Below are 18,067 nucleotides of genomic sequence, written 5' to 3' on the forward strand. Positions count from 1 at the left end.
AACCCAAACCATTCTGTGATAAGACACTGAACTAAATTTTGAAGGAAGAGTAATCTGGAATTCTTCACAAAAACAGAGCCTGTGGCAAATCATGTTCTAATAAAACACAAAGAAACAAATCTCAACAAAGCCATTGCACTCACAGATTTCACCTTATCTACATAGAGATCATTTAAAAAATACTGCCTTGCAAAACTGTCATGCAAAATATGCCCACTGGGGAACTGAACTTGCTTTTCTTCATTTACAAATGGTTTTAATTAATGATTACGACAGCTAATGATATTTAATCACCTGTCAAAAAACATCATTGTCCCAGATGTCCTTGCAGATGAAAGATACTCTGGAAAAGCAGACACAAAAGTTTCTAAGAGAGATGAAATCCTCCCCCAAGTCAGTGCTGCCTTCCCGTTTCAGTCACAGGCAGACAAGCTATGCCTGGCCTTGGGAAGTTAAATAACTTGGGGTGGCTAATCCCAGCAAACTAACTCAGGTTAAAATAGGAGCAAAACCAAGCCAGGAAATTAGGTCTCCAAGACAGCCTGCAGCTGCACTTAGCCCATTAAATAACTCAGGTCCTCCGAGCTGCGCACCCCCCTTCTCTCTCCCTTCCTCAGTAGCACGTCCCTGTCAAAGCGTGCAGAGAGAGAAGCCGGCAGAGGGCTGAGGCTTTGCTGAGAGGACAATGCGAGAAACCACGGGATGTGACTGAAGAAGTTGCTGGACACGACAGATGAAAGCGTCCGTGGCTAAGGCATGTTACAGGGGAGTATCGGGGACTTTGGTGAGAACAACCTCGCGAGGCCCGCACCACTGTATCAGCAATACCACGTAGGGTCCCAACTGCCCAGGCACCCTTGGGGAATTTGAGTATGGACTTAGGAAAACTGAGAGCAATGCATGGAAAAAGCAGGGGCAACTGAGAGAAGGGAACAGGAGAATCCATGTGCATCAGGGAAGAACAAGCATGGGAAAATGGAGAGGAGGGAGAGAGAAGACACCAGCCACATGCAAGCAAGCTACTGGTCAGAAGGCTTGGCTGGCCCAGCCCCCATCACAGCAGCCTAAGCCACCTCCTAACTGCAGCCCTACTTTCTGTGGGGGGTGTACGTGGGCTGAGCTCCCTGTGCTGCCCTGTGTTCGTGAGCTGCCGCTTGTGCCGGCTGCTGTCCCCCTCTTCTGCTCTGGCTGGCTGTGTGCTCCGCCCGTATTTACACCTCTGGGATGCAGGCTCGGCCTCTCTACAGGCTGGGCTCACAAACCACAGCAGTCTCACATCTGGCAGGTTAGGAAGGTGAAATCACTTCAGCCTTAAAACCCATCCACTGGCTTTGGCTTTCCTTAACAATATGATCCCATCTTACAAAATCTCCTTTCCATCTCTGACCCTAAAAAGCTGAAATTGCTTGGAAAAAACATGTTTTAAAATAAATTAATCTAACTGTAGAAGTTTTATCCCTCAAAATTATTCAGATTCAGAATGTGCCAATGACCTACAAAGAAATATACGGTCTTCTGAATTTTCAGTAATTTGCTGTAAATTTAAAGTCCAGCATGAACGTACCCCATCCCCACACCAATGACCTCACTTTAGGTTAGATTTTTACAGTTTAGGTTATAGATTTTTACCCTTTTAATACATCACCAGTAAAGCCACTTAAGAGGTACAGTGTGCAGCAAGTAAAACCTCTTGTCAAGGCAGGACAGAATTTTTCACTTAGTTGCCCTGAAGACAGCATTAACAGCTAAAAGTAACACAAAATCACTCACTCAGCACAGCAAGGGCTTTCTTATTTACAAACCTGCAACCTGTCCTACCTCTGTTCTCACTGCAGCACTTGGGCAACTCATCCAAGTTAGAGCAAGAAGTTCTTCATTCTACCTTAAAAGCAATTTTGACACCTATTTTTTTAACGCCAGAAATTGAGAACGAGGAAGCCAGGTGAAATACAACAGTAGAAACTGAAAGTAAATGGTAACAAACAGAGCCCTCCTGGGTTCGCAATGTTGATACAGAAGCAGCATCCAGTTTTACATTCAAGTTCCTCGAAGCCTTGCTCCAAACCAGCCTGCCTTACTGCTCCAGTGAGCTCCAGCTGCTGAAACCTCAATGCTCTCATCCCTCTTTCATTCCTTTTTTCCATTCCCAAAGTTTCTAGCAGACTTCATATGCATGTTCCACTGTAGAACTCTGCTTCACCTCAACCCTGTACTTCAGCTTTTTTCTTTCCCCTGAGCAATTCCTTCCTTCCTGCCTGGTTCCTACACCCCCATCGATGCGAAAGGCTCGGCTCAGGGACACTAAGATGCTGGCCCTGCTGCCTGCCAACCAAGCCCCAATATTCAAGGGCTTGGCCCCTGGAGATGAGAAGGAGCACAGCTACTTCGCCATCTGTTCAGCTACCGAGTTCATTGCTACGTCATTACACAACTTAGGGAGCACTGGAGATGCATTCATGTTTGGTATTTCTACTTCTCCAAGGTTCTCTAAATTGAAGAAATTGGTAATGGCAGGTAAATAGTTGCCATTATAATTCCAGCAAAGACTGTTATGGGGGCAGATTATAAATAAATAATCTGGACTTTAAATTGCATTAGATCAGTACTTCCTACTACTAATTAGGTGTAGCTGTTCCTTTAGTTTTCTTCAGGATGCAGGAAGTAACTGACTTTTTCATTGCCTCATTTTAAAACAATGCCATTTTTTTATAATTTTTCAACATATGGCATTGCTAAGCCAGGAACTACAGGTTTTCCAAACTGTTCCTACTTGAAACATCTGTTCTTGCTTAATTCAGTACATCCTCATCCTTGAGATGATCAGCTGCAGGTTTTACTGTTTGGTAGTTTAAAGCTAAAGGAACAACAAGGGAAAGGGAAAGGGCATTACAAACGTTGAAAGTAAAATTACAAAAAACAATGAAAATTGGAGATGTAATTGTGGTGGCAGTTTGAAAACAGAGCCCTAGGGGCATTTCCAACAGTTCTCCAAAAGCCTTGTCTCAATATTTATATTATTTTTAATTGGAAGATTCCTCAGATCTCAGAAGATATGAGGAGGAAGGCAGTCATAACAAATGCTGCCTCTGCCAGAGAAAAGGAACTGGATTTCTTCTGAAAAGATACCTGCAGCAGAGAGCATGAACAGAGGGAAGACAAGACACCACAAACCAAAAGGAGTAGACCCACAGAGTCAACAGAAAGCTGTTATTCCAGAAACACAAAACAAAGAAGTCACACTGGGTCTAGGATTATCAGGCTGGTGGAACTTCCCATCACCACTAATCTTCCCTCTGTGCCAATTCTGCAAAGACTCCCATCTGGGAAAAAAAAAAAAAAAAATCACCATCTTCAGGAGAGTTGGATGGGAGATACTGTTGTTTTTTTTAAACACCAACTTTTCCTCCAGTTCAAAGTTGAAGGCTGTTACACGCTGAAATGAAAAGCAATATCCAAGTCATGACAGACACGCTTGCATTTTCTGTAGCAGCCGACCCGCACGTGCAGTGGACAGTGCACAGGAAGGCTTGAACCGTGAACTTGGCAACTGTATTCAGATTGGCACCTGTGAAAAGACCTTCTTACAAAAGTAAGTTGTTCATCTTTTAATTCATGAAACAGTCGTTAATAAGTAGTTGAGGGAAGCATTTAGTCTGCAGAAGCTTTATTACTGCAAGTGACTCATATCAAGGGAGAAACTCCAGCCGAATCGAGTTTTTATGGTTTCTGTGATGTGGCAGCAACAAAAGCGACAGCACGTGCCCTCACGAAGGAAGCCCGTCCGGCCCGTCACTTCAAGGTACAACCGTATGTGGAAAACGAGGAAAGCCGAACGAGGCCTTCATCGTTACCACACAGTGCTTTGCAGCGTACTCTTGCAATGCAAGAGACAGAGAAAGGAGTGGTCTGTCCCCTTACATTACGGTTTTTCTTATCTGTTTTAACAAGTATTGGTTTCATCTAAAAGCCGCACCTTCTACGTGTGTGGTGCCTGCTGGGAAAGCCAGACTGATTTTCCTGCAGGTCCTTCAACAACTACAACTTGGGAAGATACCTAGCAGCACTGTGTTTCTCCAAGCACTTCCAGTTTGACTGTAAAAGTGTTCATTCTGAGATGGTTTGAAATCTGGATCCTCAATTAGTGTGCGGAGAGGCTCGCCCAGCGGAGTGATGGTTCAAGCTGGCTCTCAGGGGAGATTCTTGGCTAGCGGCACTTAACAGAAGGAGCTGGGGTCCTGCTGGGCCAGCCTCTTTTCCAAGTACAACACAGGCAGCCTGAGATCAACTAACAACCACAGTTCCTAGTTTATGCCCATTAATGCCAGCTGGTCTGTAGCAGCTCTGGCTCCAACGGTCTCTTTGGCTGCCATTAGCAATGATGCAAGGACAGCATTCCCTTACAAGTCTGCTTTCCTTCCTTCTGCTTTGCCGAGTAAGAGGAAAACCACTCATCATCAACACTCATCTGGTGTGTCAGCTTGAATGGACATGTGTTGGAACATCTCTCCTTCAAGCGAGGCAGTAGTAGCTCGATGCACAGGCTGGAATAACTGGTGGAAAACCTCTGAAAAGATGATTGCAGCGTTGAACCGTCTTCCTCCTCCCCCTCAGAGGGCTCCATGTAGTCAACTTTGATGCCTGAGAAGCAAGAGATCTACTCAATTTCATCTTCTTCCCCTGTCCCACATGCTCCCCAGCTCGCTCCTTGCCAGCAGCTGACATTCCATTTTCAAAAGTACTTGCAAGCTGTAGCAGGCTGAGGAGATATCTTCTGCAGCGCTCATCCAGCAAGAAGAAAAAACGGCAGTTTACATCGGAAGGCCGCAGTCTCTGCTTTGTTCCCATCCACAGTGTGAGAAAGCAACCCTCCTCTTGGTCAGCTGGCACAGGGGTTCACTGATAAAAGGGGTCTGGAAGGACTCGTGATTCCTTTCCTGAACCGTGCAAATGTCCGACTGCCAGCTTTGGAAATGAACTACAAAACCCTTTGTTTCCTTTGCCTGTGACTCACATCAGGCAGAGAAAAAGAGCTGAAAATGAAAGTTTAAAGGAAAAGCCCACACTAAAACAATTTACTGAAGGTGCCAACGCTTTCAGTATTGTATTTCAGTATCCTAGTCCAGCATTCAGCATCAGCCATTAGCTTGCAGGGCAGGGACTGGCTGTGGCTAAAGACAGACGTATTTCAGCCCCAGTTAGGGATGTGGCATCGCCAGCTTTTCGCTTCCCCCACCAGCTCCCGAGAGAGAGAATGCAGGATTAAGGAGTCATTACCCCACTGCCAACCCAATCATGCAGAGCGGAGAGCCAGGCTGGTTTCCAGCTTTATTACGCGCAGGAGGAAGGCGTGCAGAGATATGATCAGAAGATACCCTCGGCTGAGATGGACCAGGCCACGCTCCAGCGCCCAGAAGCACACAGCCGGTCAGGCGCTGGACTCCAGGTCAGTGTGGTTTCCGATGGCTGGCATCGTGCTCACACGCACCGTCCCCGTCCCCCTCAAGGTGATGCGAGGATAGCGCTCATCACCCGTAACCAGACTGCGGAAGAGCTTTGAAGCATATGCTGGACTTCTAAGAAGATTTTAGACATGCACAGGGAACAGACTGCAGAACGGGGTGGAGAAAGCTTGCACATTCAACAGGTGCCCCTGAGAACGCGCTTCATTTGGATTGGGAAGGTGGTGCCTCCTTCGGGCACTTGGCAAGGCTCTGGTCTTTTAAAGAACTTCCCGGTATGTTTAGACCACGTTCAAAACGCGTGGCTTTCTCTGTGCTGAGGATGACTCTGTAATGCACTCCTTGGTAAACACCGAGGGGTATTTCCTCACGAGGAACACCTAGCCAAAATAATTCGAGGTACCACCACTCACATTCCAGGGCTATCAAGTCCCTGTACTGAGTTTGGGCACCTATAAACGACCACCGGCTCCCTGGAGCAGTGTGGATCTAGGATGGAGTATGGATTTATATCGCCAGACCTTTCCCAATATTTTGGTTTTAAACAAAAGGTGTTCCTACATTCAACAGCTGACTCAGCCAAACGTTTTCCACCTTTCCCCTCTCCGCGTGTAACTTGTTTTCCACCTGCAGCGCTTCGTGTTGCTTCAAACACGAAGTTGTATTCCTCATGCATCCCAAGGCCTGCATCCGTCACCTGTTAAAACCAATACTCCGTAAGTAATGGCTGTGACAATTTTAGGGAAAAACCCAGCATGCTTTTAAATTTAAAGCAACTTGTACTACCGAGTTCAGTGCAGGGGCACCCGATTCCACCTTTGTTCAGATCAGCCAGAGCAATGCCAGGGTCAGAGAGGGAAAAGGTAGAAGCGCTCCCACTCCCCAGCCACATCCCGGCCCATTTGCTACAAGCGGCCAAGCGAGACCAGAGCAAGGAATGATGGAGAAATTGATCTCCTCTTACCTATCTGGTTGCTCGGTGCCTTTGCTGGTACAGATTTCCGCGGACCGAAAGAGGAAAGGGGAGCGCGGGGCGTGTGAGCTGCTTCGCCAGTGCAGCGGAACGATAAGCCCTTCCCCGGAGGTGACACACACAAACCGCGCAACGCCCGAGTCCCACGGGCTGTTCCGCACCCGCGCGCAAGACCTCCTGCGCAACGGAGGCCTATACCTTATGGACCGGGTAGGCCTTGTGCTGCCTTTTCCTTGCCATCTGTCAGGGAGATCCCTCACTCCAAGCACCCCCAGCAGTACACCGAACCATGGGCAGCACCGCGTGAGAAGGAACAACAACAGCACCGACAACAAACCACCCAGAGGCCAGTGAAGCTCTGTGACAAGAACGATGATGTGTGACGAACGTAGGGGTGTGAATCACGTGCCAACAACACTCCACTCGAACGCGAGTATTCAAAAAACACGCCTCCAGAAGGCATTCGGAGCAGCAGCGAAACTAGACGCCTGTTCCAATGCCTCCAGCAGTTTCTCTTTCTTCCTTTCCCAAAGAAAATGGTGCTGAAACAGAGGAAGGCTAGCCTGGGGGAACTGAAGTCAGCCTCTACGATTAAACTTCCTTAAACCTCAAACTTCCTCTGGAGTTTTCACATCTCGGTGTTTTATAGTTTCCCCCAGCCCACCCGACTGCACTGAAAACGTCCTTCCAGCACAGCATTAGTGATTCCAGGGCAAACTAAGTACGTGTGTAACGTGTATCCTGTCTACCCACCCTCCCCCAAAATCTTTTAAAAATAAATGATGCATCAGAACCAGAATAAGAAGATTGAAAAATTTTATTTGTACTTAGCACATACAGGGAAGATCAAAACAAATATTAAAAGACAGCATTTTGTAAACCAACACGTTTCACAGAAAAGTTAAACGCTATCGAATTTGCTCTGAAAAAAAATAAAATTCATGGTTATAGCTGTTTATAAATGTGTATTTATCAAAATCAAGTTAAAAACTACTTCATTTCTAAAATATCCCAAATGAAGATTCATTCGTTCCAACAACTTCAGAGAGACCACTGAGGTAAGGTCTAATTAAAACAAACGCATGAGTGAAGATGGCACTGTTTCCCATTTTTACAGAAAAAATAAGAAATCGGCAAGTGATCACACTATCAGCCAAGCCGATTTGAAGACCAACATCTGTACAACATACATTCAACTTCCCAAATGTCTAACTTAAAAAAATAGAGCTATTTCACTGGATTGTCCTCATCTTGCAGTGTACTAATCATGAACCCGCTCGGAGAAAAGTTACCAGTAGGTAGTTGCACGTGATTCTACAGTTCACTTCCAAAATCACATTAAAAATGAGACGACAGCAGCACCCTTTTAGCAAGGATTCATTTTTAACGTTCTCGCCTTTATAGCAGAAGGTATGGTTTTGGGGGGATGCTATCAACATAATCAGCATGTCAAAAAAAGGAATACACACACTCCATGAAGTTTATTATGTGCAGGGCTCAGTGATCAGCACCTTACACTCACAAGCTGCCCAGAGAAGCTGTGGATGCCCCATCCCTGGAAGTGTTCAAGGCCAGGCTGGATGAGGCTTTGAGCAACCTGGTCTAGTGGAAGGTGTCCCTGCCCATGGCAGGGGGGTTGGAACTAGATGGTCTTTAAGGTCCCTTCCAGCCCAACCGTTCTGTGATTCTATGATTCAATGGGCTCCCTTTGTTGGCGGTCCACAACCCACTTGGATTGCCAGTGTGAATCCAGTTTTCCCCTCCCCCCACTCTCCTATTTGCATCTCAGCTAAATCAAAGTTTCTCAAACTTCATCTATTAATATGACTCAAGAAGAAACAAGATAATAAAAATAACTAAGGCACAAATGGCTGATCTCCAGCAGCAGGCAGAGGGGTCACAGATCCGAGAGTACGCTAAGAGGTAAATCCCTAGAAATATTCCTGGTCTTGGGGTGCTGAAAATTCTTACCAGCTTTCATGAGAGGCTTTTCAAGACTTTTTTTTACAAAGATTCAGAAAGTCCTTTTCCCAAGAACGTCCACGAACACCAAGCAGGGATGGGTGTACGTACAGAGACACACACTTTAGGCGCGGTACACTTGGAACGCACTGCAGACGGACAAGGAGCACGGGATGCAATGATGGTCTAAGATGGCAGGTGAAATGAAGATGACTGTTTTTCAGAGAGTCGTCATGAGTTTGTCTTGGAACACCAGACTCTGGGCTCCTCCTAAATTCTTCTGGTTCTGTTCCTGGATATACCGTAAATTGCTGTCCTCTCCACTTGTGGGGGGTTTCCAATAGGGCCTGTCATCGTGATAGGGTGGCCTGTACCATTTGCACAGTTAGTGGTTAGTGAGAGATGGAAGCAAACTTACGAGCGCTACACACTAACACGAGTTCATCCAGCAAGTGCCGAGCGTGCCCACGGCGTAACGGGCAGCTACCAGTAAGGGAGGGAGGTGGCCGCACACCTACAGGACTGATGCGGAGGCCGCTGAGGCAACTGTGAGTCTTTGAGCTGACTTCAAAAGGCTTTGAATCAGAGCTCAGCCCTCAAAACTCCTCCCTGTTTTCAAGCGGTCCAGACCAGTGCTGCACATCAACGCTCCTGAATCCCAGAGGGATGGTGGGGAGGGAGGAGGCGGCTGAAGGGAAACTAAATCCCTACAACAAACTCTATCACGCAAGAAGTTGAGCTCATGAAAATACAACCCTAAGGCCTGAAAAATTAAGAAAGGCAATCCTGATTAATGCTAATGGCTCTCCTGTCAACACTGCCGTACGTGGGGCACTGGTGCTGTTAACGACACCGAAGCACCCTATGAGGCACACGGTCGCCTTTGTTGGGGTGAACACCCACAGCCTGTAGCTAGCATGGGTATTTCTCCTCCGACTGCGGAGCAAAGCTTGCAAAAGTACTAAGGGGAAAATTATTTTTTCCTTATTAGTTCATTCTTACTGCTGCTTAGAGGTATTAACCACAGCCACTCCTACAGCGTCTCCTGAATTGCTTGGGGGCTGCGTGTAAATACACAAAGAAATACAAATTTTGAACAGTATGTCGGCAACCACAGTAAGATTCCCTTACTGCCAAGCTGAAGTGGCATTTTTATTCTGTGGGGCTTTTTTTGTTGTTTTGGTTTTTTTAATGCTAGCAGAAATGCAGGCAGGTTTAGATTTTACTTTTTTTTTTTGAGAGATATTCTAAAGTTGTATTATGTAATGACAACTGTTAATTGGAATGAATTTTCTCAGAAGGCTGAAGATTACGTTAACTGCAAACAAATAATTTCATCACTGAAAGGATTTTACCAAGAAGACTGAGACACAACTCCACACATTATTTCACAAACCGTTCAACAAAAAACCACACGTAACACATATTGCACAGGTAGTTTTCATTTCAGCCCTTGGCCCACTCCACACCTGCCTGCCCAGCAGAATGCATTTCATGCATTTGTGCTTTGATCTCAAGTTTGTAAGTCAGATGGATTAAGCTTTCTCAAATTAAACTATCCAAGATGTTAAATGTTCAACTGTTCTGCTGTGACTTCAAGAATAACTTAAAGCTCCCACTTCAAGCACCCATCTAAACGCTTCTACCTGCCTGGGAGAAAAATTCCGAGCACATTTTCTACCGAGCTTGCACAACTGAGCTTTTAAGTATGTTTTTTAGACCTACAAGTCTAGCTATAAAAAAAGCCATTGTTCCTATTTCACTGACCTTAATCTTTGCCCAGGCAGCGGAGGGGCTGAAGGGGGAGGTTGCCTACACACTTTACAATACATGATTGTGCTTATTTCAGTATCACTCTGCTCCAGGGTGAACCGTTTGGCTTTTCAGTGTTACAGACTAGTACCATAAGAGAAGAAATATTCCAAGAAATCTCAGCAAAACCTCATTTATGAAATCATTAATCTCTCTCGGCAATCACTCTTTTGTAACATGAAATTGTGTATTTTAAATCACACACACGTAAATGAACAAGAAATACCTAAAACCAGAAGAATATTGATTGTGAAGAACAGGCAAAGTTAATTACCCAATTTTAACTGTCCTCTGTGTAGCATAAATTTAATATCTGCTTTACTGCTGTATGCCTGGAAGCTTTAGATGACAATATGTCTGCCTCTCTGCCCAGTAAGTATTTCTAATAACATATTTGCCTTTTTCCTGTATTCTCAGAGTCAAACTTGGAACAAACTGTCTTTCCATCCATTTTAAACTCAGCCTCATCTCCAGAGTCTGCCTACGCTAGGAACGAAGTCTCCCTATCCTGATGTAAGAATATGGAGATAAAAACGTACGATGAATAGGAATGAAGATGAGGGCATTGGTATTTTCCAGTCAAGACAGTAATTATTTGTCTAAAAAAAGGAGTAACCCAAAAAAGTTACTTTCTCTTAGGACAAAATAGCAGCTGATTTTTATCACGTGTACACGCAGACACAGACACCACCCAGCAGGCACGGAGCCTCCACTGGTGCGTTCCACCAAGCTGGTTCTACCTTGGACTGAATTTCTTTTGAAATTTCTTTTCACTCAATTTCTCTCATTAATAGTTACAAAACAAAAAAGCGTGTGAGCAGATAGCACAGTAGCACACACAGGAATGTTTTTGTGAAATGGTTCTCAAGAGCTCAATGTTGTGATTTCACTGCCACTAATTATCTGTAAAGTGCCTGACACATTGTTCCACACACATGCTATTTTTCCATATACCTTTCTGAAAAAGATGAAAAAAAAAGTGCTGCAATGCCAGAATCTGTTAACTCATAAATTAAATTTATCCTAAAATGAGTTTCTGCTTTGCTTAGGAGATTTAAATACCGATCAAATTGCACCTAGTTTTACTGAAGCTACTGAGCATCTTCCCACCCAACATACTCCCTACAGAAATACACTGAAGTTGCATTTCAAATTCGGAATTAAAACTCCACTTGAAAAAATTCTTTCATCAGCAAGGTTAGGATATGCCAAAGCAAAACCTAAACCGAAGTTGTTTAAGACTGCCTGTGCAGCACATATTTCTAACTTCTGTTTTTCATGTGCAGAAAAATCACCTGAATACATCCACCAAAGCTTCACAACAGCAGATTAAGAAAGAATTAATTGTCTTTTTCACAAAGTGAAGATTGCTTACCTGACATTCACAGGTGTATGTGGATGCCAGTGTGGCTGAGCAGGATGTATATTAGGATGATACTGTGGCTGCAAGTGAAAACATTGAACCCAGTTAATGAAGTCATATAAAAACTCCCTATGAACTTTAACTTTTTGTTTTCCTGGGGCCATGAGGAATGTGCCCCACCTAAGCCCTAGAAACCCCACTGTTTCAGACCTTCTCCCATGGCATTTAGCATATACATGGGGCCTCCTGGTGATGAGCTTGCCCCTTAGGGCACACTCATGGGCAAATGCAAAGAAAATTGCTTTTCTGTTTGAGACAACCTGGCACATCCAGCGCTTCTCATAGAAATCACATCAAAAGGACGTCAGCTTTAATCAAAGGTGGAGAGTGAGAAAGGTTACTGTTGTAACAGCAGTCTTCAGAAGGTCACCTAATTTTGGTGACAGCATTTCCCTCTCACATCCATGAGATCTTGAGGAGAAACAGTGAAACAAAATCACCAGTGAGGCTTTTAATAAAAAACAAGTGTTAAGGCTCAGTTAAGGATGAAATCACAGCTTGTTTTCGCAGTAGCACTGACTGCTAGTGTAACAGATGAAAATGGGGTAAGCGTTTTCCCTGAAGTGTGTAAAGGAGCTTGTTTAAAAAAAACAAACTGAGCCAAACCAACAAACACTGAACTCCTTAAGTGTTGTGATGGGAAAGACAATTGCAAGTCTGAACTCGCTGTCACAGATCATCCAATGTGACAGCCTGCTCTACACAGAAGCTTGCTCACAGACCAGTCTCCTGGGGTCCATCATATGGTCCCAAAGGTCTTAATATGGGATTGCAAGGGAAAGAAAGGGAGGGAATTTCAAGGGAAGGGAAGGGATTTCAAGGAAAGGGAAGGGAAGGAGGTGGCAGATGGAGTGTATTCAGTTTGCAGAGCATACCAGAACACCAGGGAAGAAAGAGGAGTCCTCCCACTCTCCCCCCTCTTTAACTCCCAATACGATGCTGTTTATTTCTGAACCACCTCAGAGAATCTCGCCCCAAAGTAACAAAAGGGGAGCAAAACAGCTGTACTAATTATAAAGAGCAAAAATATTTACGACTAAGCAAGAAAGTGACAATATTCTCCTTGACAATTGTTATGCTCTTACCTGGTAGTTATGGACTTCGGGAGTATTTTTAGCACTAAGGGAGGAGAAAGAAAACAAACATAAGTTTTTATGTCAGCCACACATCTATGTCACAATTTCCCATAGGTCAGGGTTCTGCTCTTCAGGGAAGTATTACAGCGAAGTACAACTCATTCTTAAGGACATCAACGTTTTATTCAAGATACACAACACAGCAATTAGGGTGCAAGAAAGAAGGGTGCAAAAATTATCTCTTCATTTTACCTTTATGAAACAGGAACAAATTATGCTAGACAAATGAGCAAAACAGCAACGTGCAGAAAGGAAATATGCTTCATTTTAGTCTGATCCCAAACAAAACACAAACAAAAAAACCCCAAACAAAAGGAAAAAACCAAAGAAGCACTTAAAGTCTCACAGGCAGTCCCCAAGAAGAATCCCATGCGGCATAATGGGAGATCCCAAAGCAATTCATCCCACACCAGAGAATTTGTTTTGACAAATCCTAATGCAGAAATGTCTTAAGAATCTTTTTTGCCTGACAACAGCAACCGAGAGGCAGACAGAAGTGGGGCAGTCACTTACCACAGTTGTGCTGCTTTCACAGGATTGTTTGCTTAAAAAGAAACAAACAAAAGACCTTGAGACACATGAAATATCAGTCATTTTGCAGCTATCGCGATCGGGATGTTACAGCACAGCGTAAGCAAAGCCTCGTATTCGCAGGACTGCATCAGGATGGCAAGCGCAGCCCTGCGCTCTCCGGCGTTCCTGGGCGAGCACGTGAAGTATGAGGCAGACGCGCACCTCCCTCTCTTTCTGCCTGAGTCAAAGCCCATCAAAGATGACAGCAGACGAGCATTCCTCCCAGATGTCTCCACAGAAGGGCTTTTGGCAGAGGGAGTTCTGCACAACCGGAGCACTACTTTTCTCACCTTGCCGTAAGCTACCATGTCAATACCACTGAATCCCTTGGAAATCAGAAGCTACCCCTCACAGCAATTTTGCACCTTACAGAAACCAGAGTGTTCCTGAAGTTGGTAACGGCCTACACCATCTTGGGAGTATGGGAAGGCACTGAGCAATCCTGAGCAACAAGGTCTTAGCTTGTGCTTTGGACAGGCTGGAAAGAATGGCGAAGGCGGCGTAACTGGGACGTATCATTTCTTTTGCCTGACAAACAGCCTATTTTTCAAGAGCACTGAAAAACTGCTGAGCGATACAGTTGAAAACCCAAGTCCCTGCCGAATGCATAAAGTGGATGACAGGCTTAAGGAGACACTGTGGAAGTCTCAGACCGAGCCAGGAGAGAATCCAACACCTGTGGGCTGCAACTAGGTACAAGTCTTAGTGGCCAAGAGACATGTGAAAGACAGTAATCTAAAGGGATCTTTTGCATTAACAAGCACGCTACTGAGCTCGCTGCAGGGAGATCATCCGGGTGTGACAGAAGCTCTGCCTGGCTGCTGTGCACAGAGAACTAAACTCAGCATAAGCCACGCTGCCTCTCTTCTCCCCTCATCTCACAGGCACAAGTACGGAAGCACTGAAACACACGGTGTAACCTGCAGGTCTGAGAGATCTTGTTATTGTAAAAATAAAACGAAAATAATCAATCCTTCCACTTATGAAATCATCCACGCTTACCATATAATTGACTCATGTATCACATAACAGTATCTCACAAATTTAATAAATCTGCATTCTGTAAAACAATGACAAGTACTAAGGTAAGGAGGTGTTACAGCCTCTAGAAACCACACCAGCTTGCTACCCTTTCCCCCATCATTGTGCATGAGAAAAAAATACCATAATACCACAGGGATTTTTCATGGAATTGAGGTCATATTCAAGGAATGCAAAGGAGCACAAAGACATCCTAAGGGAATGTCAGCTCACCCTCTTCCATACAGCAACTACACCTCCAGCCTCAAATAATCTGGAGAGGCTTGTCTTGAAGTGCTCCCTCCTAGGTTTTTCTACAAGGAATAAAAATCTCAGCTGAAGCTTTGAAGGACAAATAACAAAACCTCATGGGAAATCAACCCCTTGTCATTCCATTCAAATTCAGCACATTTCAACTCCCAGAGAAAGCTGGTTAAGGTTAGGGCCTAGACAGGTGAGTAACATGCCATTACAGTCAGCAAAGCAGCAACACCTGCGTGATGAGACTGCCCAATAACCCCAGAGCTGCCTGGCTAGGCAAAGCAAGTCAGCAAGGCTTCTGGGCACAGCCCCGCTCTACAGGACAAACACTTTTCCAGAGAAAACATGACATGCTTCTCCTCATTGAGTTTGGTGCAACTTTTCTTCCCTCCTCAACTTCCCTCTTCTCCACAGACGGAGGATGGAAGAATTAAGTGTAGACAGAGATTAAAACCAGCAGATACGAACAATGGAGACTGACTTTGGAGAAATAACACAAGTTTATTCTGATTTTTAAGGTGGTCTGACCTGTTTTTCTTTTTATGCTGTGGTACAGATTTTCTAGTTGTAACAGGACATTTATATGAGTTAACAGGACATCTGCACAACCGGTTAACGGAACACACGTACAGACACTTACCCTTAAAAGTTGAATGCCTCCGAGATGGGTATCGCTTGCTGGGCCTTCTTTCAAATGTACTAGTTCTGCGTAATCTTGTCCCATGCGTTGCTTGATACTCTGTTCGCCCACTTAAAATACAGAAACAAAGTTAAGTGCTGCCCTTCACTGCGTGCTGTAACTCCTCCTTTGCATAAACACAAACATATTGCTGTTGCTTTGCTAAATACCTGAATCTGAAGCGTGATCCCAGCCTTATGAAGTCGGATCTACTCGATTTACTATTTGCTGGGGCTCGCAATCTGAAGAAAGCATGGTGCTCCACCGCGCACTTCCACAAATGTTTGCACGTTTTGGCACTGTCTAACCGGAAAACAAACGTGTGCTCTTGCTCTCTGCCCTAAATGCAGAAACAAAAGCTTTGGAAGCTGGCGGGCATGGTATTAGTTACTGTCCTCGGCAGGAGAAATACAGCCTGGGCCAACAGTGTGCTGAGCCTCCCTTGTGTTCTTACCGGCCTGAGCACACGCACCCCCCGCTCTCTGTTGGATCAGGCCCAAGTAAGGGAAGAGAAAAGTTACCTGTTCATCATCTTCTACAACCACAAGTGTTAGTTTGCTCTTTTTAAAGTCCATTTTTGTGATTTTAGGCCTAAACGCAAGAAGCAAGAAGAAAATTAATGGAAAAATAGTATTTTGTAATTTAGGATAACCCTCCAAAACATATGAGCGATCTGCAATGCTGGAACACCTCAGGAATCACAATAAAAGGTATGATGTCCTGGAAATGTGACCATATTTTAACAGATATTTCACATTTGAGAGTGGGGCTTCTAAGCAGGCCAATTTACCTACAGATTTAGATTCCATCTACGTTACAAAATGCAGTCAGGACACTTATGTTAAAGAGAGACATTTCAGCATTTTAACAGAAAGGAATAGAACACAAAAACAGATTACCAAAAAAATAGGCCTATTTTGTTGGCTCCTTCAAAGATCAATATGCCTGTTGGTGTCAGTCCAAGAGCATATTCACAACCATCTCTTCCCTGCAAGCAAGCACAGAATCAATAATTGATATGCCATTAGTAGTGTAAATCTTACTACAGTAGTACGTCAAAATACATAGGTTTTAAACTAAACCATAAGGTTTGCATATTTATTTAACATAACAGAGCAGAATATGTATCTGCATTGGGTGCAAACTAGCAGGGTTTTGGCAACAGGGAGCTGCAGGGTGCCCCACATGGGAGTAGGCTGTGTGCCACCCCAGATGCCTGTGGAAACGGCCCCACACCAGCCCTGCAGCCAGGGAAGCCCACATCTCGCCTCACACGTGTTTAAGAGCAAGCAGGAGGTGCCAGAGGGAGAAGAACAAAAGGCAAAGTTTGAGGGACATGGGAAAAGGCATGTGGAAAGGGATTCCATGGGAGACATGGCTGGAGATGCACTCTTGGGAGGAGCCTCCCCCTGCAGGAAGAGGCCCTGCTGAGGGACCATGGCCCAGGGGCAATCCACACCACACCAGGGACCCCCCTGAGGGACTGACCCACAGCAGGGCAGGGACACACCTGAGGTGTGATGGCTCACGGGACAACCCCAAGGGACTGCAGCCTGCAGAGAACCCTTACAGGGTTTCCTGACCCTGAGGGACAGTGGCCCACATGTGGACCCACATCGCAGCAGAGGAGCAGCAAGAAGCACAGGTCAGCAGAGGAAGATGATGGAGAGGCATGAAGCAGCACAAAAACTGTCCTGTGGATGACCTCAACCTTGTGGGCTGCTGTGGGAGGGTAGGAGTGTAACCCGCTGGGAAAACAAGGGAGGCTGGCACTAGGAAGAGGGGAGGAGAGGTGCTGGACTTAAGTTGAGCTGGGGAATGGGAAGGAAATGCATTTCTGTGTTTGTATTATTGTTGTCTACTTTTTGGTCTTTACCCAAATCAGTAATTAAATGCTTATGTTAACTGGCAGTATATTAAATTACATTAAATTCCAAGTCAAGGCTGTTTTGTCTGAGACAGCATCTCCATTCAATGTTCTGACAGGACATTCATAAAATAAAGTATGACATGGAGCTTACCTTAACTACATGCATATCTACACCATACATTTCTAGCCATTTAGCTTTGTTCAAGTAGCACAATTCGGCCTGCGCTGGGCTCTTTCCCCTAAGAACATAAAATTTATTTACACTTTAGGGTAGGAAACTTTCGTCTGTTTAAAATGTTTTAAAATTTGTTCCCCTAGCCCTTTTCTTTGGGCCTTCAATCCTCAATGACACTAAATGGTATTTCAAGCTTAGCTTATGTTTTTACCCTTTTCCCTCCAAAGAAAAATAAATGATTCTATAAAAATAAATCAGAGGGAAAAAACATTGAAGTCTAAAGTTACCAATAAGGATGAAGGTTCAGGATGACAGCATCACCAAAACATACTGTATTTATTAACAAAAGATCAGAAAAACTATTTGCTACTGCCCTGAACAAAAAACTTTACATGTGTACAAATCAAAAAGAAAGAATTTTTTCCAGCTCAAACAGAAAAAAGATCAGACTGCTTAAACTGTTATGACATCACCTGAAGAAAAATAATCAACAAAAAGAAAAACTCACCCTACCAATCTTCCCTAAATTACCCCTTCCCATTTCTAAGGAAGGGGAGGGCTCCAAGTCTGTCTAGAATACTTCTCAATTGACAAACATAATTGCCATTTCACATCTGCTGAAGGGGTTCTCATGGACGTATTTGACTTTAGAAGAGAAGAAAACCTCCTGTTGCTAGGAGACACCACTCCCACACAGGTACCCTACCTGCACTCTTTCAATTTC

At 44.6% G+C, this 18,067-nt stretch overlaps 1 protein-coding gene across 1 annotated transcript in view; it reads right to left on the minus strand.

The window, feature by feature from the left end:
* Window positions 1-8,430: 8,430 nt before the first annotated feature.
* EPB41L4B (erythrocyte membrane protein band 4.1 like 4B) overlaps window positions 8,431-18,067 on the minus strand; it is a gene marked incomplete at its 5' end in the record, with an annotated part of 32,576 nt that continues 22,939 nt past the window's right edge. Inside the window, 10 exons of the mRNA XM_010151701.1 lie at window positions 8,431-8,762; window positions 11,582-11,649; window positions 12,715-12,748; window positions 13,279-13,309; window positions 15,260-15,369; window positions 15,469-15,638; window positions 15,820-15,889; window positions 16,198-16,286; window positions 17,320-17,407; window positions 18,050-18,067. Of these exons, the coding sequence (XP_010150003.1) occupies window positions 8,615-8,762; window positions 11,582-11,649; window positions 12,715-12,748; window positions 13,279-13,309; window positions 15,260-15,369; window positions 15,469-15,638; window positions 15,820-15,889; window positions 16,198-16,286; window positions 17,320-17,407; window positions 18,050-18,067 (826 nt within the window). The remainder of the gene's footprint in view (window positions 8,763-11,581; window positions 11,650-12,714; window positions 12,749-13,278; window positions 13,310-15,259; window positions 15,370-15,468; window positions 15,639-15,819; window positions 15,890-16,197; window positions 16,287-17,319; window positions 17,408-18,049) is intronic.

The sequence above is a fragment of the Eurypyga helias genome, unplaced genomic scaffold (genome assembly GCF_000690775.1).
Source record: "Eurypyga helias isolate BGI_N326 unplaced genomic scaffold, ASM69077v1 scaffold1025, whole genome shotgun sequence".
In the NCBI taxonomy this organism is placed as follows: Eukaryota; Metazoa; Chordata; class Aves; order Eurypygiformes; family Eurypygidae; genus Eurypyga; species Eurypyga helias.